Source organism: Rosa chinensis, chromosome 6 (genome assembly GCF_002994745.2).
Source record: "Rosa chinensis cultivar Old Blush chromosome 6, RchiOBHm-V2, whole genome shotgun sequence".
Classification (NCBI taxonomy): Eukaryota; Viridiplantae; Streptophyta; class Magnoliopsida; order Rosales; family Rosaceae; genus Rosa; species Rosa chinensis.
In genome coordinates this window covers 43,954,764-43,976,804 of record NC_037093.1, presented here as the reverse complement: position 1 = coordinate 43,976,804, position 22,041 = coordinate 43,954,764, and the positions used below count along the sequence as shown (strand labels likewise).

The 22,041-nt window shown below is 39.8% G+C and overlaps 5 protein-coding genes across 7 annotated transcripts; 2 read left to right on the top strand and 3 right to left on the bottom strand.

The window, feature by feature from the left end:
* Positions 1-953: 953 nt before the first annotated feature.
* Positions 954-5,274, bottom strand: LOC112169257 (tubulin-folding cofactor B). The gene is made up of 7 exons (XM_024306270.2): positions 4,505-5,274; positions 4,290-4,408; positions 4,009-4,070; positions 3,800-3,841; positions 3,254-3,387; positions 2,061-2,130; positions 954-1,346 (listed from the first exon to the last, which is right to left on the bottom strand). The coding sequence occupies exons 1-7, from the start codon at positions 4,759-4,761 to the stop codon at positions 1,299-1,301; spliced, it is 732 nt and encodes a 243-aa protein (XP_024162038.1). The 5' UTR covers positions 4,762-5,274; the 3' UTR covers positions 954-1,298.
* A 306-nt stretch (positions 5,275-5,580) lies between these two features.
* LOC112171393 lies at positions 5,581-6,388 on the bottom strand (the record flags this gene model as incomplete). The annotated part of the gene is made up of 1 exon (XM_024308585.2): positions 5,581-6,388. A coding segment is annotated over one exon (447 nt), but the record flags the coding sequence as incomplete, so codon positions are not given.
* A 5,278-nt stretch (positions 6,389-11,666) lies between these two features.
* LOC112173457 lies at positions 11,667-14,204 on the bottom strand. Of its 3 annotated transcripts, none has more exons than XM_024311090.2 (7): positions 14,073-14,204; positions 13,898-13,978; positions 13,510-13,638; positions 13,273-13,335; positions 13,000-13,124; positions 12,345-12,570; positions 11,667-12,031 (listed from the first exon to the last, which is right to left on the bottom strand). In XM_024311090.2, exons 1-6 carry the CDS (start codon positions 14,166-14,168, stop codon positions 12,378-12,380), a joined length of 687 nt encoding a protein of 228 aa, XP_024166858.1. In that variant the 5' UTR covers positions 14,169-14,204; the 3' UTR covers positions 11,667-12,031; positions 12,345-12,377. The 3 variants fall into 3 exon arrangements, with proteins under 3 accessions (XP_024166858.1, XP_024166859.1, XP_024166857.1); XM_024311091.2 differs by lacking the exon at positions 11,667-12,031 and adding an exon at positions 12,057-12,215; XM_024311089.2 differs by lacking the exon at positions 11,667-12,031 and having other exon boundaries at positions 12,239-12,570.
* A 65-nt stretch (positions 14,205-14,269) lies between these two features.
* On the top strand, positions 14,270-15,353 carry LOC112171392 (SEC1 family transport protein SLY1). The gene is given in 8 exon segments (XM_024308584.1): positions 14,270-14,296; positions 14,387-14,536; positions 14,698-14,775; positions 14,852-14,911; positions 14,914-14,934; positions 14,937-14,996; positions 14,998-15,276; positions 15,279-15,353. Coding segments are annotated over 8 exon segments (750 nt in total).
* Positions 15,354-16,680: 1,327 nt separating this feature from the next.
* LOC112172665 (isocitrate dehydrogenase [NAD] regulatory subunit 1, mitochondrial) lies at positions 16,681-19,671 on the top strand. Its single transcript, XM_024310100.2, has 4 exons — positions 16,681-17,314; positions 17,443-17,682; positions 18,865-18,943; positions 19,118-19,671. Exons 1-4 carry the CDS (start codon positions 16,787-16,789, stop codon positions 19,390-19,392), a joined length of 1,122 nt encoding a protein of 373 aa, XP_024165868.1. The 5' UTR covers positions 16,681-16,786; the 3' UTR covers positions 19,393-19,671.
* The last annotated feature ends 2,370 nt before the right edge of the window (positions 19,672-22,041 follow it).

Here is a 22,041-nt window from a genome sequence, read left to right as displayed (position 1 = left end):
AGTGTTGCTACATCTGTTAGCAGAGGGAAGGAGCTCAGTGAGGAAGAAGAAGAAGATGAGGCTATTATTCTAAATGCTATCTTCTTCTTCTTCTTCCACACTGAGCTCTGATCCTTCCCTCTGCTAACAGATGTAGCAATGCTTTTCCTTCTCTGTACTATGGGGATGAAGGTGTCCATGCTTTGCGATCCATTAATGCTCATGAGTTCTTCCAGACTGAGCCATTAGTCTATGAGAGTCATCTTTCTTCATCATTTTCTCTCTAACTTCTTCATTTTCGTTTAGATTCATCAGCGTTAGACATAATTGTGGTTCAATCTTACTATCTCAAGATGGTATCAGAGCCGCAGATCTAAACCAGTGGCCTCTGTTCATCGTCCTCCTGCTGCGCTAGAAGTCGGTTTTGCTCGTGATTGATCATAGAACAATTTTGATGATTCTTGCCAATTTCGGTCATTAAACTCTTACGGTAGACGTCCAGGTCAATGCTCAGCGACAGATCAACGGCAGATTGCACCTCAGGAGGATAGCAGAAGTTCCAAAATTAGAAGGATAGCAATCAGGCATGCATTCTTGCGTCAGGTGAACATGCCATGCTTGACGTTGACATTTTTTAAGCACAAATGAAAAGCGCACACTGCCAAAAACAAATATAGTAGGAAGTACAGGATTGGATTTTCTGGTTTGATAGGCCACTAACGAACACGAATTAGATTTCGAGTGTAACGAGTAATTTTTTGAGTTTAATCATCACCAGTGGTTTACTTGATCGAATCAATCTACTGGTTTCTGTTTAGAAATTTACACCAGTGGTTTACTTGATCGAATCAATCTACTGGTTTCTGTTTAGAAATTTACTTTAGCCTAAACAATAACAAGTGTATGCATCAGATCTCATCTCTCATGGGAGAATGACAATTTACTGCAACTTAATAAGAAACGAGTTGAACATGTAAACCCAATAAGCACAAATTAAATTCAGTGTGATGCAAGCAAGAACGTTGTTTTTTAATTCACTTCATTTCCCCCTGACAAACTACAAAGCATGTAATGTACCAATAGGGGTAGCAAAGCTTCAAACTTAAAGTTCCACTTCGACCCCTGAAGCACCTTAAACAATTTTCAGTTCTTTGAACACTTTGGAAGGTTTCACTTGCTCGAACGTTACAACCTGAAGAAATGTAATAAAGAAAGAGAATTCGAGGTGATTGCCTAATAACAGTCCGCCAAGTAGAAACAGGAGGTAAATAAGTAATCTCCTTGTTTTTGGTCTAACAAGTACTCTCCTCAAGGTCTGCTTAAATTTCATCCTCCTCAAAGGGATATCGTTCTGGGTAGTCACCGACCTGAAATTTGATAACATTGCAGCATCGTTCAAATCCATATTGAAATCATGCAGTAAGTACAGACTACAGAGGCTGCTAACAATAAAGAAACAATACATCTGCTATGGTAAAAAGTTATTGTTTCAAACTAACATGTGAAGAAATGACATATCACGTGTTTAACCACTCCACCACTCCAGAGACCAACTACAGAATTTCATTGATTTATGTGGCCTTGTTGGCCTTGCTGCTTACACCTCCGCATTAGTTGTAAGATAGTAAAAGTGTAATATTCTGGTACCCCTCAGAAGCACAAATTTTCAACTTGATCAAGACATCATTGATGGAATAATTCCTAAGCTGACTCCACTTCTTTAACTGCTTCTTCTTCTTTTTCTACAGATCCCGTTGCCATTCATATGGAATTCAACATGAACAACGGGACATATCAAGAAGGGAAACACTAATTGCTAGCCTACCCAGGTTAACCCCAAACTAATCATTTTTTCATGAATGATTGGATGTCATAGAATATAGCACGTTTAGAGGCAGACCTAACAGGTCATATGAAAGTGAAAACTGACACATTCATGTTCCTTGTCAAACAACCAATCAAAATAAACTATAATATGCTTTATATAAAGGAAAATCTTTCCTTTGATAACCACCAAAAAAAAAAAGAACACAGAAAAACCGTATTACATTTCTTTTCTAGGTTTAAAGTTGTTTACATACCTTGACTTTGTCGGGTCGAACCACTGCGCCGTGAAGAGGGGGGCAATTGAAGTATCGAGTTCCTTTCACCCTGGGATATGAAAAGGAGGAATCTCAAGATTCTCAACCAATATGCAATACCAATTTAGAAGACGCAAATTCAAAATCTCTACTCATACTAGAGCAAAATGCAAACATTTCACCATGATTATTTGATAGCATACCAAAGATCTCCTACTAGTAACAGACACCGATTTCAAGAATATGAGGTGGTGAGGTGCAAGATCTGGAGTGAAGAATACTCCAGATTGATCAATGCCAGGAACACATTCAGTGACCTGAATGGCTACTGCCTGGCTATATCTTTCCTTCTGGCAAGTAACAGAGAGCCCTCAACACTCCAGCACATTTACAGAAGATTTAATATGAGAAAATTTTCCATTATCTAAACAAAACATGACAGTTTATCTCATTCTGCTAGTAGTAGACCAATTTCCCGTACTACTTTCGCCAGTAAACCAAGAGTCTATGAGTTATTTACCATTGCAGATAGGAACTTATCCTCTAGATAAATTCATGAGAATAAAACAGCCCTACACACACACTATCAAAATAGCGGGTACTTATATATTTATTTCATATTCTAGCTTATAGCTAAAAATTTCTCCGCTAATGCCAATCACAAGATAAGCAGTTGTAATTAACATCTGTTGTTATAATGTCTTCACTTCAGAGCACACAATATAAAAAATTCAAGCAGCTCATTTTTCACTAAAAACTAGTGGTGGCCACTAACTCCTCTATATTGAAAAAGATCAGTGGGAACAGTATTCAACTCCAGACCCAGAAATCTAGTCTTTGAGGATAGGAATAGACATGATTCATTTCAGATCCGGTACGAATCAAGAGCTAAATCTTTCTCATTCTTTTCTAATCAATGTCATTTTATGAATGTCATGTACATCACAGCATATAGGGTTCTTCAACTCATAAACGTAGAGGAAAAAAACTAACCATCAGTAATTTACATTCTCATTCTACCTAGTAGACTATCATTAGATACACTTAAGATGGTAAACAATATAAACTTTGTAATGACTTCTTTAATTGTAAGGAAATAAGACATTGGTGGGAGCTAGGGGGATGAAGAATAGAAAGTTGATACTGTTGGCCAATGAGAAGCCAAAATCATCTTATGAATCATGCTCACTTACATGCCATCGTGCTTTCCCAATGGTTCATCATACTGAACTCCAATCCAGAAACCAGGAGCCAAAGATTCTGCTCGGCCGACAAATTTAACAACACCTCTTTTGTCCCCTGGTTCAACTTGACATCTATCTCCTACCTACAATGTATTAAAAATTAACCAAAAAAAAAACTGTGTTAATAACAATAGGCAAGCTAAACACCTTTTTCAAATGAGAAAGATAACACTATTTGATGTATTCATACGCTGAAGAAAATGGCAACTAGATCTGGAAAATGACCCCACTAAACCACAATAATGCGTGAAAATAAAAAGGTTGAAAAGTAAACAATGTTTTCCATTCACCATCACTGAATAGTACAGCTTAAGGAAGTATTTATTCACAGAATTCCTGATTCTTTACATCCCTTTTTGTTTAGTCTTTCTCAAGTATCTCTATTCCTTTTAAAAAGTCACAGGTGTTCCAAGAACTTAATTTCTGTTGTGATATTTCAAAAACTACCCAGACCTACAAATGAAAAAAAAAAAAGCAAAAGAGAAGTTAACTGACCTTAATATTTACACAGAGGTCTTCCAAGTAGTTGTCTGGTATCTACAGAAAAGTTAAAAACAAATCAATAAACTTCACACGCAAGGCTGACTAAAAAGGAACTTCTATTGATATGATCCATGGTTAACAAAGGCAGATACCAGCAGTAGGGATTAAACTCATTGTACAGCTAATATGCATATTAAACAGATAAGACGGAAGAAGCTTACTTTATTATCAACAGCTGATGTATTCTGAGATGCCAATTTGTCCTTAAACTTTTTAAAAGTGCCTGAAAAACAGCATGAAGATGGAATTTCAAAACAATACACTCATAGTAACAGTCTCTTCGAAACAAAAGTTCATGATCTAGAGTGAACTAAGCACACACTTGTACACCATTTTGTTTTGCTCCTAAAATAACACATTATCTAAATATGAGGAGCAGGCAAAATTTATTCACAGAAGAAAGTAACAAAAATAAATGTAGTTTCTAATTTGAGAAGGTCACCATCGCGTTTCTCATAAGCTTCCTGGGAAATCGTGTACTTCTCCACCAATGACGTGTCCTCCAGCCACCCGCCGGAGGTCACCGACGACGGGTCCAGGTCTATAATATGTAGCCGGAACCTTTCAAAACACAGTTATCCACACAAATCAGAAATTCAATCACATCAAAATCAAATCAGAACTACACAGACAGAGCAAACAGAGTGAGTGACGGACCCGTCGAGAGGGGAATAGAAGCCGAGGGGTCTGGAATTGTCAGCGAGATCGGCGACTTTGGTGTTGGCATCGTCGTAGAGATGAAGAGACATGGAATTTACAGAAGTGCCGCATTTGCGCCATAGCTTGTCTTTCACGGCCTCCACGGTGCTCTGCAGGGAGAACCGGATTTCTGCGGAGAAGGTCTTGAGGTTGGAATGCGTCACTCGCAGTAGTAACGTTTCGTCCGTTTCGATCTTCTGCAGCCGAGACGCCATTTCTCTCTTTATCACTGTGAGACTGTGGCTGCGAGTGGCTCTCAGAATTGGCTTAGCTTGGCAATGCGACGGTGGCGGTTACTAGATCTGGATTAGGTACTCACCTAAGCACCGGAGCCTTCTGTCTCTGTCTCTCTTTTTCTTCTTCCTCTTCTTCTTCTTCCCTAGGCAACAGTGACAGTGATCAATAGCAGCTTGTGAGTCGCAGCTGGTCAGTTAGATTTCGGGTTTGGGTCCAAAAAAGGGTCGGGAATGCAGAGCTAGTTTTGGGTTAAATTTATTTTGGGGTTGAGGCTCAATTTAAGTAAAAGTACATGTGTCAATACATAATTGGCCAAATGAGGAGGGGAGCATATTTTACTATTTTAGAGTCATTCAAAAAGAAATAAATAGTTTTAGCTTTTAGCTTAATGAAGCAGTTTTTTTTCAACATCTATGAGCAAAAGCTTAGTTAAGGGTGTAAATGAGCCGAGCCAGAGTGAATACCAGGGTGATCATGTTCGGCTCATTTGTTTTTTATCAAGGTCGAGCCGGGCTAAAGCTTGAATTTTTTTTGGGCTAAATATTGTTTAGTACCTTGTGGTTTGGGTCCAAAATCAATTCAGTCTCTAGACTTTCAATTTCTACAAAAACACCCTCACACTATCATTTCTCATTCAATAGATCCCTCCGTTAGGATTCCGTCAAATGAAGCCGTTAAGTAGCTGATGTGGCATGCCAACTTGACACTGGTGGGGCCCACATGGCAGGCAAAATTTCAAAATTCTTAATTAAAATTTCAGAAAATTGAAATAACAAAATTGATTCTCTCTCTCTCTCTCTCTCTCCTCGGTTTCTCAGCAATCTCAGCAAATCTCATCGGCTCATCCTTAGAAAACCGACTATTGGATCCCTTTCAGGGGTTCCAGAAACCCATTCTAAGGCACCATCTTCACCATTTGTTGCGAAAAGACAGCATGATGCTAGTTGGAAATTGGAATGATATCACACCTATTTCGAAGTCTTCCCCTGCCTTTATCATCAGACCACCAGCTATAGGCCTTGGACCATTTGTTTAAAGTAAAACCTGGACTTCCAAATTCTCATGTTAATCTTGATGGTTTTGATGCGGCACTTAATATCAATGATTCTATCAATTCTTTTCTAAATTCCTCTGTGAATGTGGATCCCAACAATCCAGCTATGGACTCTTGCGGCGGCCCTCACAAGCAGGACTATCATTGAAGTTCTTAGAAGGGTACCTCGCCATCACCATCCCAACCTTAAACACCAAATTCTCGCCGCTGGACCTGATTCCGGTGACTGACCACCACTGGCAGAAGGCCTGGACATTGATGTCGTTGATTTCGGCGATCCGGCCTTGGTTGATTTTGCCGGAGACTTTCTTGGAATACGTGGCCAAGTAGTTGTCCGGCGGGAGCGTGATCTTGCACGCGTCGCCAAGGTCGATGACGAAGTCGGCGATAAGGGGGTTGACGGTGTAGTTTTTGACCGGAGAAGGAAGGAGCCCGATTGGGAAGCCGTAGCGGGTCAGCTCGGTGTGGGCCGGCGATGGGGTTCGGGTCGGCAGTTTGGGAGGAGAGAGAAACGTGGAGGATGAGAGCGAAGAAGAAGAGGAGATATTTCGTCATTTCACACACTGTGCAACAAGGTCGCGGAGAAGGTGGCCGACACTACTAGCAAAACAACAATTACCCACGGATTTTAATCTGTGGGTAATAAGACTATCTCACACTGATTTCAGTGTGTGATAGCTTTTACACACAGTGCACGCACAGATTGGTATTACCGTGCGGTTTGGAGGGGGGGTAATGCTCATCTGCCACGGATTATGTTGTCCGTGTGAAATACTTACGTGGGCCCCACTATAATTCCATAAATATAAATTACCGGAATTAGCTGCAATCCGTGTGAATAACTCTATTTCACACGGATTTCTGTGCCAAATACGTACCTATCTCACACGGATTTCTGTGTCAAATACATACCTATCTCACACGGATTATTTTGTCCGTGTAAATATTAGAAGTGGGCCCCACTATCTTTCCGTAAATATAGATCACCGTAATGGAATGCATCCGTGTGAACAACTCTATTTCACACGGATTTCTGTACCAAATACGTACCAATCTCACACGGATTTCTGTGTCAAATACATACCTATCTCACACGGATTATTTTGTCCGTGTGAATATTAGAAGTGGGCCCCACTATCTTTCCGTAAATATAGATCACCGTAATGGAATGTATCCGTGTGAACAACTCTATTTCACACGGATTTCTGTACCAAATACGTACCAATCTCACACGGATTTCTGTGTCAAATACACACCTATCTCACACGGATTTCTGTGTCAAATCCTTTTACCCTAACTCTCACTGATTTCTGTGTGTAAAAGTAACAGCATGTTAAAAAAAAATTTCTGCTAATTAATTTGCAACCTAAACATAATAATACTTTTATTTTTTATTCAAAAAAAAAATACTTTTATTTTTCTACAATTTAAATATATTACAAATATTTACAATAAAATGAACAAATCCACAACTCAATCGAAAATATTCAAACTTTACATTCATAGCAAGATATTTTTTTACATTTCATACCAATGCTAATTAGAATAAAAATTAGTACATGATCATCAACAATGCAAGTACTACTAATTTCATTGTCTGCCCAAGCTGCAACATTCCAAGTGAAATGTGAAAAGTTTGGATGAGAGCTTGACATAACCGAACTTTGTCTTCGATTACCGGTATTCGATTGATGGCAACCAAGACAATGTCATAGAGTAACACGTCTCAAGCAAATTGAAAATCAATATAGGTAGGTAGTTTCTGCAAGACCCACATTTGTGACAGTCCTACGATCATCATATCAAAATTACAAGTCTAACGGATGGTCCGATCTTCACATATCACAAATCGAACTATCAAAATCGATCGAAATTGTAAAATTCACAACTAAATCATACGATATCCAAAATTCACATGCTATATATCAAAATGATCGTATCGACATGTAGAATCTAAAAATGAGCAGAAACTGCTCTTGGGACCCCCGGAACTGGCCGAAAAAGGTCGCCGGAGTTAGGGGCAGAGCTGCCGCCGACCACCTCCAATGGTGTTGGGGCCGGGCTGCTCCGCTTCGTTTCATCATTTTGAGAAACATTTATAACTAGCACGAAGTCAGAAAAGGTGATGGCTGATATGAGAAGACCTCTTGATGGAATCTTGGCCGACTTTGAGAATTTAAGTTTGAAAGATACCAGCTCCAGGTGCATCTTAGCTATGTAAAAACAGAACAAAGTTCAGTTCTAAAGTTAAGGTTACTGGACTTGAAATTGTCTAGTGCAAAAGGTCCGATATGTGGACTTCGAAATTTTGAAGTGTAATTAAGCTATGGAATGTATATACTGAATATATGTGATTTAGAGTTGTGAGTACATTTCAGCCATTGTCCATTGTTTCATTTTGATTTTGTGGTTCATATAAAAGCACTGCGGTATATACTTCCACAGTTTCCATTCAAAATTTTTGAACACTTGGATTTTAAAATAAATGAATAAATTACATCACAAAATTTCCTACTGATAACTTGATTTTAAGAGCTATCAAATCCCCAGTGTTATAAAAAATAAAAAATAAAAAATTATAAAAACTATATGTACTATGTAACTTACATGTACTATCTAATTGAAAAGAAAGAACTACAAATACTTGCATAATTAAGGCCATTCCACCTCCCCTCCACCTCCAAAACGGCCAAAACTTGCATCTATCCACATTTAATACTAGCATATTGGGATAAATCACAAATATCCTAACTATGGATGATTCTACATTTTAGTCCCTGTTGACAATGAAAAAAAGAAGGTGAAAATTATATGCACATATCTATATATGTTTGTATATGTGAATCCTCCTAATGAAATGATGATAAGACCCAGCTATTGTGGTAAGAAGAAGAATTATGAGTGCACTTCAAGTGGTCTTCTTTCGATCATAATACTTCTAGTGGGTCTCATTTCAAAAATAAAGGACTCCAGCTTTGAGATTAACAAGGAGAAGTCAAACCCCGTTGAAAATTTAAGGTGCGTCAGTTACAAATCTTGCATTTGAAAGTAAGCCTGATCATCCAAATATTTAAGGTACATTCGGAGCAGAGGCGCTGTGGAGCTGCAGGGATGAAGAGCTGAAGAGCGATGAAAAGCTGCGGTCTATTTTGGCCTTTCGGGAATCGACATCTTGGCCTTCTGCCTCGACCGCCCAGCTCGCCCAACCCGCCCAGGCGCCCTCCTAAATCCTGACCGCCCAATACCTCCGATTACCCATTACTCGAGTCGGCTTGCTGCCGCCCAGCACCTAGGCGGCCGTTTTTTAGAACAGTGATCATAGGTATATGATTATAATTATCACTTGAAATTACTGAGCTTTCTCTTTCATGATGCAGACGTTACTAAGTGTCATCTTTAACGTCACCACATAATCTCATGCTGATGACTAAGGCAATTACCACATCAGCGACAACAGAGTCATCAAGCTAGCTGCTGCCCACAGTAGTCTCTCTGACACAAATCAAAGCCACAATGTGGTGGTGTCTTTCTTTCTTTCTTTCGGTGTCTATATGGCGGTGCATCCTGCGTATAGGCGGCGAAGGAAAAGTGAGCTAGACTAAATATGCTGGTGTCTTTCTTTCTTTCTTTCGGTGGCGCCGAAGGCAAAGTGAGCTAGACAAAGCATGGTGATTCATTTCTTTCGATGTCTATACGGCGATGCGTCCTGCATATAGGCGGCGAAAGCAAAGTGAATTAAACCTAATATGGTGGGTGGTGCCTCCCGCTCAAAGCACATGAAGCCCACGAGCAGCATGATCACCAACGAAGGCCAAGCATATGTAGCAATCAATAAAGCCGCAGCAACACATCGATCAATAAAGCCATAACTTGAATGTCTGCTAGAATGATGCCAAGTGTCGTATGTCGTCACAAAAAAATGGAGACTCAGTTGAACAAGATATCCATCAAATAGAAAGGTACATGGGTATTGGAACAACATTTGTTTTGAGCTCAATGACGAGATTGCATGCAAAAACATGTGTATAACACAAAATATAAAGTCAGGCATTGTCTAGCTTTTAATATGTTGGAAGAGTTGAAACTTTGAATGCTATACTGGCATGGGCACCGCAAGCAGAGAAAAAAAAATGATAAAAGCATTTTCTTGCCAACACCTAGAAGCCATTATGTCTAGCATGCATCAAGGATTGAACAAGTATAATCAATCCTAAATCCTAAGAAAGATATGCGAGACTACCTCCTAAAGCTACATGGGTCGACACTTCTCAAAATTGTACCAAATTTGTCCTTCTTGCTAGAGTGAACAAACCTTAAAATGCAAGCAGGATGCAGAAAATAATCAAAGGCAGATAATGGTGTTGAGCTCTCTCATAGTCCCATATGTACAGAGAGTTTAGAAGGTGTCCAAGTCAACTCTACACCTACTTCAAAGTTCCGGACTTAATCAAATTACATGTCGCAACTACAATCAAGCATATGCAAGGCCGACTTCACGTCTCAGAGCCAATTGCAAAGCTCGGTACGAGGAGTGCCTAAATCAAATAAGTGGACACTTTACCAAATTAAGTGTCCACCTAAAGAAAAAGTTTATTTGACGGATTCAAATTATATACATCTGTCGAACACAAAAGTCTGTACAAAACTGAAAACTCAATTCCTATGAACTACGGTCGGTTTGATCCCACAATGGGTACGTAGGCAATCTAACGACCCACTAGATGCAACCACAAGTCCAAATAAAATTTTTGACTCTACCAGTCAAATTCAGCCAATCCTAAATTGAATCACTGACTCCCATCAAATTTTCCCAACACTGGAAATACCAATTCCAATGAACTACAATGGTTTGATCCCTTCACAGAGTATGTAGACAGTCTAGCGACCCACTAGATGCAACAGCAACTCCAAACAGAATCCTTGACTCCACCAGTCAAATTCGGCCAGTCCCAAATGAATCACTGACTCCAGTCAAATTCTCCCAGCACCACAAAAATCAAATCCATTCCCAATCACACAAATAAAGTCCAAACCAAATTCAAGGGCTTTAAACCCTATCCCAAACACAAAATTCAAAATAAATGGGTCCTAACTACAAATGCCGGCACTACATGTGGTTTGATCCTGCAAAGGATATGTAGGCAATTTAGAACCAAATCTATCTAGATGCAACCGCGTCCTAAATACAAAATCAAATCCCTGGTCCTCTTCAACCAAATTCGTCCCAAACACTATTCTTATTCCAAAATCAAAACCCTCCAATGAGTCATCCACTCATTAAAATTCTTGAACTACGAGTGGCTTGATCCCTCTTCAAGGGTACGTAGGCAACCCATTCAAATATCTGGGTGCAGCCGCAAAAACAAACAAACGCACATCCACAATTGGTTTCTTCATAAATGGAATGAAATTGTGTTTCCCTGTAACAAGGGATTGTAATTAAGAGACGCATTCTGTCTTGAATGGGTTGAACCCAAAATAATTAAAACTTTATTCTTTTAATGAATACGAATGAAATTATGTTGGGTGCCATTTTCGCTCACTGTATGCAATTTTTACTTAACAGTACCTCAACTTTCATAACTAGTAAATTGGTATGTTAACTTTATATCTCGTCTATCATTTTGGTACCTCCCTCAAAACCTCTGTTAAAATCAAGAATATATCGGTCAAATCACATTTTTTCTGAAGTATATTTTCGTCAGAGCATGCATATTTACCCATTAGATTTCTCAATTGTAGTATTAGTTAGATTTCTCAATTGTAGTCTTAATATTCCAAAACTAAGCAATAAAGGACAAGAGCTACATACATCAACAAAGGAAATATTATAATTCCCCAAATTGTAGTATTAGTACAGTCGGGTACTATATTTTAATATAGTACTCTCTTGTCGATTTTGGCATGTAATGTCAACAAAGATTTAGAGGGGAATTGCATTTATATCTTGGGAGATGGAGTTCTGGACGTCTCCTATTTAGATGATGGAAAGGTGCTAACATATCTGGTACACCCTGAATTTGGAAAGGCTTGGTTCCTTCCAAGCTTATGGTGGAGATAGAGATGGAGACTTGCTTAAGAATTTTGCTCTTCAATTGAAAAGTTTCAAGAGGCACCGGTGCCTTTAGATTTGGGAGTGTCTATTTTGGATGCTCCAATGCTCCTCCTATTGCGACATACTCATGTTTGATGCCCTGGAATTATTGTTAATTCTGTGCAACATATTTTTTTGGTTTATCTAAATAACAGTACCATCTGTTTCTTTGCCAAAAAACTAGAATAGGTAGAGCACTCAAACAGAACCTAGAAATCCCGAGAGTAATGAAGGATACAAAATATAATTGAAGTCCAGAGCAGAATGGTAGAGGATGGAAGAGCCTAGCCAAGTGCAAGATATTTGATATTAAGATATTTGGATTGCATTATGACTCGTAATATAACAGTAATAACTAATAAGCGAACAAATAATAGCACCTATAAATTATAGGCGCTATTGTCATTACGAACCTTGATATGTATTTAGACCTGGACGTGTAACATTCATATAACTGCCCGAAGCTCTGCAGTAAGCAAGGAAAATTTCCGGTGCTCTGACAAGATGGAAGGGGTTCTTACTGTTTGCATTCTTGAAGTCAAGTCATCATAGGTGGATGCTGCATCAGGCTTAGCAGAATTCAATATTGTCTGCAAGATTTGTAGGGTATCGCCATGACTAACAACTAAGATTGTGCACCTACGTAATGAACATGAACATAACACATTAACATGCATTATTGTATCTATCAAGAATTACGATGGCTTTTTCATCTTTGGTTTTAAATTCAATGGAAAGTGAAAATAACTATAATGATTTTACCCAAGTACAGAGTTCATGTTTCAATGGAAAGTTTTTGGTAAGTAACATTTCGTGATCACTTAAAGAACTTTGTACATTTGATTTCATGTCTGCCAACGCCATTGTGACAAGATTAAATGCAATGTGAAACATTATTTAACTAATGAGGTTTTCTAACAGAACATGCAAATGTGCAATTTCATTACCAAAGATGCTCAGTTTTGTGACCAAAAAAAAAAGAAAAAGAGAAGAAAAACAAAAAGAGATGCTTGTACAGTTATTGCGAAAATGAATACCATGTAGGAATGCAATACAGATAAAAATTACCCTTGAAATAGTGATTCTATGTTTGCAATAGCCTCTACAAGTCTAGATGCAACATCATCGACACTTTCTCCTCCTTCTGGCTTCATGAGTGGATCTTTCTCATCAATAGCCCATACTTCGTGATACTGCCAGCAAAAATAAGAGAGAATTAAGATAGCCTCAGCAGAAGAAGATAATAAGTTAGCAGCTCCAGTTGATAATCAAGTGGAAGCTCTTCATCTACCACTTTAATCATTTGGAAAACTACACAAATACCTGTTAAAGGTAACTTACTTTATCATGTGACATGAGCTCATATGAAGGACCAAAGAAGCGTTCGCGGAGGTTTTCCATCACCTGCCAAGAAATATGCACTTCCTAATCAGTGGTTTGACAGCTAATTCCTGGAGTTTGTAATTACATTCATTATAGACTCAAACACGCTTACGTGAACAAGAAATTAATCCAGCTCTTTTCCAGTAGCCTTTCTAGCACATATACAAATTATACATTGGCACAGGACCATCTCACCTTACATTGAGCACCCTCAAACTGAATATTCAAGACAGATGCAACAACTTCAGCAGTCTGTCTTGTTCTCGAAAAGGGAGAATAGCAAATGCGAACATTTTCAATTGGCATGCTATTTTCCTCAAGTACCTGCACATGCTACCCAATTATTCACTAAACTTACTCATCAAATGCTTAAACTCAGTACATCAATGTAACTCTTACTAATCGTACCGATCACATGCTTAAATAACAACCAATATTAGCATCGTTTATCCTTTTCAGGCACTCAGTGGTCACTACATTCAAGCCAAGTTTATAGCTACATACTGACATTGGTGGTCTTTGTTTAAATCTAAGAGCTCAAAAACCCAGCTCAAAAAGTGAAATTTGATCCACAAAATCGCACCTTTCGGAACAACTCTCCAGCCCGTTTTGCTTGATCAACACCTTCCGGCGCCAATTGATACTCTGGGCGCGTCCCATTTTCCTGCGAGAGATTTCAGTATGTCAAAATAAAAAATAGTCGAAAAACAAAGGACCAAACAGCAAAATAGAAGCAAAAAGGATAAAGGAAGAAGTACCATGGAGGAGACGATTAGGCCTTTCTCATTCGGAATGCTCTTGCCGTGCCTCAGTACCCAGTATCTGTTCCTCGCAAACGACGTCGTCTCCGCCATTTGCAAAATTCCAACGACACCTCCGCCTTTCGCTCCCTTTTGTTTACGACTCGTAGAAGCTAGAGGTCGTCAACGAATGAAAAATTACAACTTTATTTAATATGACGTGGCACGTTTTAATTGGTCTTGTGAATAGTGTTTACTGAGGAATCTGCCGCAGAGGAGTAAAGTTCATAATTAATTTCCCAGACTCGACCCAAACAAAAATAAAATTGCAGAGCTCTTGTGAGCCAATCAAGTATAAGAAGGATGTTGATGAGGTAAATAGAAGGACCAGCGGGACTGATGGAACTGAGTTTGATGGGACAGATGTGATTGGAAACACAAAACATTTGATGAGTGCAGTGAACTCCTTACCTGAGTTGACTGCAAGCAGGTGATTGATCATAAGCACGGACACAAATATTGCAACTGTGTTATTGGGTGAGATCAAGGAGAGGTCGCTTGATGCTTTTGCCAACAAGGAGTATGACATGATGGCTAGAGGGGGCATTGATAAAAAAAGAACTTCTGGGTGCACTTACTGCAGGAAAAGGAACTAAGATGGATAAACTACGTACGATTTGCTATCATGTATCTCATTTCATCAGAAAGCATTAACCATGCAGCTGGGAGAAGTCGAATTAGTGGAAGCAGCGCTCAGGGAGTCTAAGGTTGATACCCGTGCATTTCAGTATGCGAAGAAGATCAAATCGCTGAATGTCTCATTGGCATCAGCAAATTCTGCTAGCAGATCGAAGCAATTAATGTAGTTGATTGGGGGCATAAGAGAAGCTCTATGGGCAGTCATTTAGTGCTGTGACAGCAGGTTTCAAAAATCTGTTATATATCTAGTGATAGGCAGCTGGCACTAACTAGGGCAGTGGAGGCTTTGATGGAGGGAAAGCCAAATCCAGAAGTTGATTCTTACCTTATGTTTGATCCTCGTGCTCCGGAGTCAAGCTCGGGAAGCAACCATTTAAAAGGACCTTTTAAGGAGGCTATAGTGCTCATGGTTGGTGGTGGTAATTATGTGGAGTACGGGAGCCTGCAAGAGCTTGTACAGCGTCAACAGCCTACGAGGCATGTTATCTATGGAACAACAGAAATACTCACAGGAGAGGAGTGTACTTTGTGGAGCAGCTTGCTATTTTGGGCCAGAAAATGGGATTGGGTGGTGCTCCTGTTGCTGCTCCAACTCTGTGATATTGGTCCTGCAATTTAGTGCTTATTTACACATGAAAGAAAATGATTATGAAGCTAAGAAACCGTGGGAGTGAAAATGTATCATTTTCTGCATAGTTTGGAAAAGTTAATTAGCAGGGAATGTGATGCTCTGTGGTGCTTTTTCTTAATTTTTTTTATGTTCTAAGTCGCCTGCATCGAGGTTTCATCTGAGACTTTGATCAACATTATCTTGGATCACGATGAAGAGATGATTGGAGTTAATATTTTGTTATAGCAAGTAGAAGTTTTTGTCAATCAGATAACTTTTATGGTTAGAGTTCCATTTTTATCGTGTTGATTTACTCGAAAGCTGAACATTCAAGCATATAACCTGTTAGTTTCTTCCAGAGTGATTTGATAATTACCAAAGATATGAAGGTATATTGGATTCATTTTCTAAGTCTTTTAGCTTGGTGGTGCGGTGAACTTATTGGCACTCATTTGTGGATCTTGTAGTTTATCCGTCAAGAAAATGGTTCACGATCTTCTTTCACTTGAGTCGATTTTGCTATAGGTCATGAGCATGGATATCGACATTAATGTAGACAAGTTGTCGTGCTTGATTGAGTCATGTGTTGGTCGTCAATTTATTGGTACTCAATTACACACAATTGTTGTTGGATTTAAATTCAATGTTGGAAAATAATGAGCATTCAAACTGCTTTATTATTTTTCATTCTTAAATTTAAAACCAATGACAGTTGAGCACGACTCACCACAAGATCAACTAACTACATTGTTATTTTGTAAATGAATTTTTGAGTCTTGTTAAATGAACCGAGCAATAATTTAAGTACCTAAAGCCAGTACAGAATAGTCATCTAAATGGCTAAATACCTTTTTTTATGACAATCATCATAATGGCTAAATTAGTCAAAGCTATCGAATGATTATCACTTTCTCTTCGACTTAATTTTTGCTATAAGAAAAGAGCATTCTTTTACTCCATCTCACTATCTCTCATACCAGTGAGTACTGTATCAGTTAGGCTAGCATTGGGAACTTACTTTTTTGCCATTTCTCAGCATTTACGGATTATGTTCAAGGCAACGAGTCAATGACTAATCTATGAAGTCAACGCAGTAAATTATTACTAACCATCGATGTTTGAGCACGAGAGAAGTTAGGAATACAATTTCACTGAAAAGAAGGAACGCGCGCATGTGGCTGACACAGAGAGGCGCAAAAGAAGAAATTAGGCCTTTGGAATTTTTGCAAACAAGTCCTCCAATTTCCCTACTTTTCCGATTCCCTCCCCAACTTCCATCACCCGCCGACCAATCAAGTCCAACTCTTTCTTCGTCTCCGCAAAGTTTTAGTTGGCAAAAAAAAAAAAAAAAGACCGACGACCCTTACTCTAAAACCCAGAGACGCCTCCCCGTCGGACTCGGAAAAATCAAAACCCTAGCCCGATGGCCCGTCGAGCCCTCCCCATCCTCAAGCAGCTCTCTCACCGCCCCACACTCGGATCCTTCCTCCCCAAACCCGACCCGAACACCCGATCGGTCACTTACATGCCGCGACCCGGCGACGGAACCCCGCGCTGCGTCACTCTCATCCCCGGCGACGGGATCGGGCCGCTCGTCACCAACGCCGTCGAGCAAGTCATGGAGGCGATGCACGCGCCGGTGTTCTTCGAGCGCTACGACGTCCACGGCGACATGAGCCGCGTGCCGCCGGAGGTGATGGACTCGATCCGGAAGAACAAGGTCTGCATAAAGGGCGGGCTTAAGACGCCGGTCGGCGGCGGTGTGAGCTCGCTCAATATGCAGCTGAGGAAGGAGCTTGATTTGTACGCGTCGCTGGTCAATTGCTTCAACCTTCCTGGACTCCCCACGCGCCACGAGAACGTGGACATTGTGGTGATCAGAGAGAACACCGAGGGTGAGTACGCCGGCCTCGAGCACGAAGTCGTTCCCGGAGTCGTGGAGAGCCTCAAGGTATGCTGATCAAGCTCCTTTGATTTTGTATATTTTTTACTGTCAAGTTGTTACTGAGCAAGGTTTTGATGGTGGTTTTTGTGGTGGAAGAGTGTGTTTGTATGGCTCTGATTGAGTGTTTTTGCTAGGTGATCACAAAGTTCTGCTCAGAACGCATAGCCAAGTATGCGTTTGAGTATGCATACTTGAATAACAGAAAGAAAGTGACTGCCGTGCACAAAGCCAACATCATGAAGCTTGCGGATGGTTTGTTCTTGGAGTCTTGCCGGGAGGTTGCGACAAAGTATCCCAGTATCAAGTATAATGAGATTATCGTGGACAATTGCTGTATGCAACTTGTTTCAAAGCCTGAACAGTTTGATGTGATGGTATGCGAGCGCAATTAGTTTTTGAATAATAGCGGTTGCATTTCTCCTTGTTTTCATGGTTTGTTTAAATGATTTGGCATGAGACATACCAATAATTTAAACTATCAAAACTGTTTCTAAGAATTTTTGTATATCTATTCGATGATTTCTAATATCCTTCTAATATGCTTGTACCCAAACTATGATATAGGACTGAAGTTTGATTGTACTAGGCAACATCTGAGCTCTAGCTGTTGAGAATCCTGCATACACTTGGGCCAACTGATGAATCTACATTTAGAGAATCTATATTTGTTCGTCTTGGTTTGAAGATTCTTTATGTTGAGTAGGCTGTTACTTATAGTTAAGGCTTGTCAAGATTCGTAGTGCGTAATAGATCGAGAATTTCTATCACTTGGCCACACGTTTAGCTTCTGAGCAGTTCTTCCAAGTGTTTTGCTGTTTTCAACTAGGTGATGACCTGTGAAAACTTAGGAGCATACTTAGAGAAATGTTTCAGAGTCTAATTCCATTGCCCAAGCATTGAATGAGATTTTAGAGTATGCTGCATATGATTAGTCTCTTCTTTGGGATAAAAGTAAACATAAAAAAAGGAAAGGTCAACTAAGGTCAATTGGGATGCAAAAAGCCAAGTGTCCATCTTTGCATGACTTCATATAAGAGGAACCAAGCTTGAGTTTACTAAAACTCTGTTCAGCTACCTTGTTTTCTAATATGCGATTCCATTTCAATTTTTGTTGTTTTAACTAGGATCAAAAGCTTCTGCTTCGTGCTCTTAAGTTGTCATTGGCTCTGAAGCTAGTTAGTTTTGTTTCATTTTAGATTGTGTATGTGCTTTGACTTAGGGAGGGGAGGTTAGAAACTTAGAATTGGATCTGGACTGTGTTGGGTATGACCCCTGCTTTATAGGTTTGAAACAGGAAACTGCCCCTACCTTGTAGTGTCAAGAGAGTATCATGCTTGGTTTGTCTTATCATCGGGCTTCCCTCTGTTTGATGTCTTATGCTTGTCCTTCATTTTACCAAGACTATTTGCCACACGTTTTGTTGAGTTGCTAATATAAACATGATACTTCATCAAAATAGAGATATATTTTTTTGCTGTTCAGTGAATTCAATGGTTGTTTAATACTTTGCTATTATCTGTCCCATCTCTTGATGCAGATTCTTTGATGTCTTGTAGGTCACTCCTAATCTTTATGGAAATCTAATAGCAAATACAGCAGCTGGTATTGCTGGAGGCACTGGTGTCATGCCAGGAGGTACAAATTACTATTAATAAAGTTATATTTTCCATTCCTTGTAACTTATATAAGTGCCATTCTAATTTTGATTTGTGATCAATTGCTTCAGGTGCTGATCACCGCTTAAAATCTAGTTCGTTCTTCTAGTCAGTCTCTTTTAGTGGTGTCTGATTAGATGTTTGGTGATTGCAGGAAATGTGGGTGCTGATCATGCTGTTTTTGAGCAAGGTGCTTCAGCAGGAAATGTAGGGAGTGAAAAGCTATGGGGGCAAAAGACTGCCAATCCAGTTGCATTGCTCCTGTCATCAGCCATGATGTTGAGGCATCTCCAGTTTCCCTCATTTGCTGATCGACTTGAAACCTCCGTGAAACGTGTAATTTCAGATGGCAAGTACCGTACCAAAGATCTTGGTGGAGTGAGCACTACTCAAGAGGTTGTTGATGCCGTTATTTCTAATCTGGACTGATTGACTGCTAACATGTCCTTTGTGTTTATCTTGGCTATATACTTCATGCAATTGTTTACCCAGTGTCACACATGGTTTCATTTATAATGGTTCTTTTACATCATCAGTAGGTTATCCTACATCTGTCAAAATGCAGTGTTATTATTTTTCCCTTTTTTGGGAATAATTGGAACGGATCCTTGTAGTCATGCAGTAATAAAGATTCAACCTTGCTTGCTTTCCTATCCCACGAGACGAATGTAACCCATTTCTGCTCTAATTTGCCTCTGTTTCCGTGTAGCCTGATTTTCAGATTGTTTGAGATTGAACTGGATGAAGTTCAGATTGGACCATATATGTTGTCTGAATTATTTGAGATTGGATTGTGTCTATTTTCTCTTAGTTAGGCCATCAATTTGTATTGTTTTATTTTTTTATTTTTAAGATTTTAGACTAATGGTAAGAGACAAAAGACAGGACAAGGATGTTAAACAAAATATCCCAACTGTCCATTTTTCTTCATTATCTATTCCATCATTTGCTGATTTGCATGTATTGTACTCAGATTTACTCCTTTTTTTTTTTTTTTTTAAATCAATATTTTCATCGGAGGTGTTTAAACCATCATAAATGTATATAATTTTGGGTTTTTGTCCATTTACTCCATTAAGTTTTTTAATTTCCTCTTATCTAAAACACTGTATACCCCATTAAGATTATTATTATTATTTTTTAAATTTTTTAATACTATTTTACCCTCACTCTTTTGTTACTCTGAGAGAGAGAGAGAGAGAGAGAGAGAGAGAGAGAGAGAGAGAATGGAAGAGAGAGAAACCATAAAGACTTCACCGGAGCTCGGTCACCGACCGCTGGAATCTTGTCACCGGTTGCTGGATTTTGACCAACTTCGCCGGATTCCCGTCACCAGTAGCTGCCCACTGGATTTTTAAGAAAACCTCACCGGAAAGGTTTATTGCCCCAATTGACATCTATTGCCTCCCTAATAGACGTCTATTGTCCCCTAATAGAACTTTCGGTTGTCAGAATATGAACAATCTCTCAAAATTTAGACAAATAAAACTTTAATTAAAGAAAAAAAACGAAGAGATTACATTAATTCAATAGACGTCTATTGGGGGGCAATAGACGACAATAGAACTTTTTATTTTTCCATTTTCCTTTCCCTTTGGGCCTTCTACCCCAATTTTACCACAAAAAAAAAAAAAACACGAACCAAAGAAATTGATCTGGGCACCTAATCGGATTTCAAGACCGTGAACTGAACGACGCCGCTATCGATCTTCTCACCACCTCAGAGCCTCCATCGTGAAGCTGATCGAAATTAGAGGCGTTGGGTTGCTGGGCCTTGTCGATCGGAATCAGACTCAGATCGGAATCGGAATCGGGGTTGGACCTTGTCAATCTATGTCGGAATCGGAATCGCAGTTGGGCCTTACAGTCGAGTGTCTTCGCTGCAATTGGAGAAAGCTCCGATCTCTTCCTCCAAGCCAGAGAGAGAGAGAGAGAGAGAGAGAGAGAGAGTGGCAATGTTATAGTTTAATAATTAGGCTTAGGGCAAAATGGTCATTTGATGTGAAATTGTGTAAGTGGGAATAAAAATTTGTAACGAGGGCAAGTAAGATATTTTTTGCTCATTTTGGTGCTTTGAGTCAACGACCCCATAATTTCAGTCATCCCAATTAGATTGGACTATTGGAGAAGTAATAGGGACAGGGAAATCTAGAATCAGACAATAAAACTAGGATTTGCATCATTATATGCAACATTTAACAAAAAAATCCCAAGTAACCCTTCTGAAATAGCTATTGTAAACTGTAATAATAAGTAACCATTTGAATCTAAATTGCATATTATTGACCTAGCTCTGCTAGGGTTTACTCGATGGCGACGGTCTTCGACAAAATTTCCAAATCTGACCTACAGCAGTGATCCTTCAACTCTGATGGCGGGGATGTCTTCCCTTCTTTTGTCTAGTTGGTTCATGGGCGGTGGTGGCGGGGGTATTCTCCGGCGTGCCCATCAGTTTTTTCCTTGCGGTTTATTCTTGGTCCATTGGCCATACTGGATACTGGTCATGGGCTGCTTTTGATGTCGTCTCGTAGGGGAGGCAATCTGGTGGTGGATGGTTTTGATTGCGGAACCGACGAGGTGGAACCGACGGGGGTCGTCGAGGCTAGAATGTTGGTAAGACCTGATCTCGGGTGTCGGAGGTGGCTCCGGAGCAAGGAGCGGTGATGACCAATTGTGCTGAGCCTCCGTCTTTAGTGCTTGCAGAGTTCTGGCGCTGGGCATGGGCTGCACTTGATAGAGGCACTGATGCCCGTGCTGGCTTTGGTGGTTAGAGATCTGAGATGAAAGAGATCGGCGATGGCGTCTTGGGCTGACTGGCCTGCCTTGTCCTCCTACTGGGCTGACTGTTGTTGGGCTTCTTGCTTTGGGCTCCCCGAGTTTGGACTTCATAGGGGTGGAGGTGAATGTGGGCCGGCATTTGACAGTCTGACAGGTTGGGCTATCTAGGATTCCAACTGGGCTGTGGGTTGCTCTTGGCTGGAATAGGGCTTTACTATTTAAATTTTGTTCGGGTTGCAAAAACCAGAGCCTTATGGCACGTTTACTTACTTGGAATGGAAAATAATCATGAATCGGAGA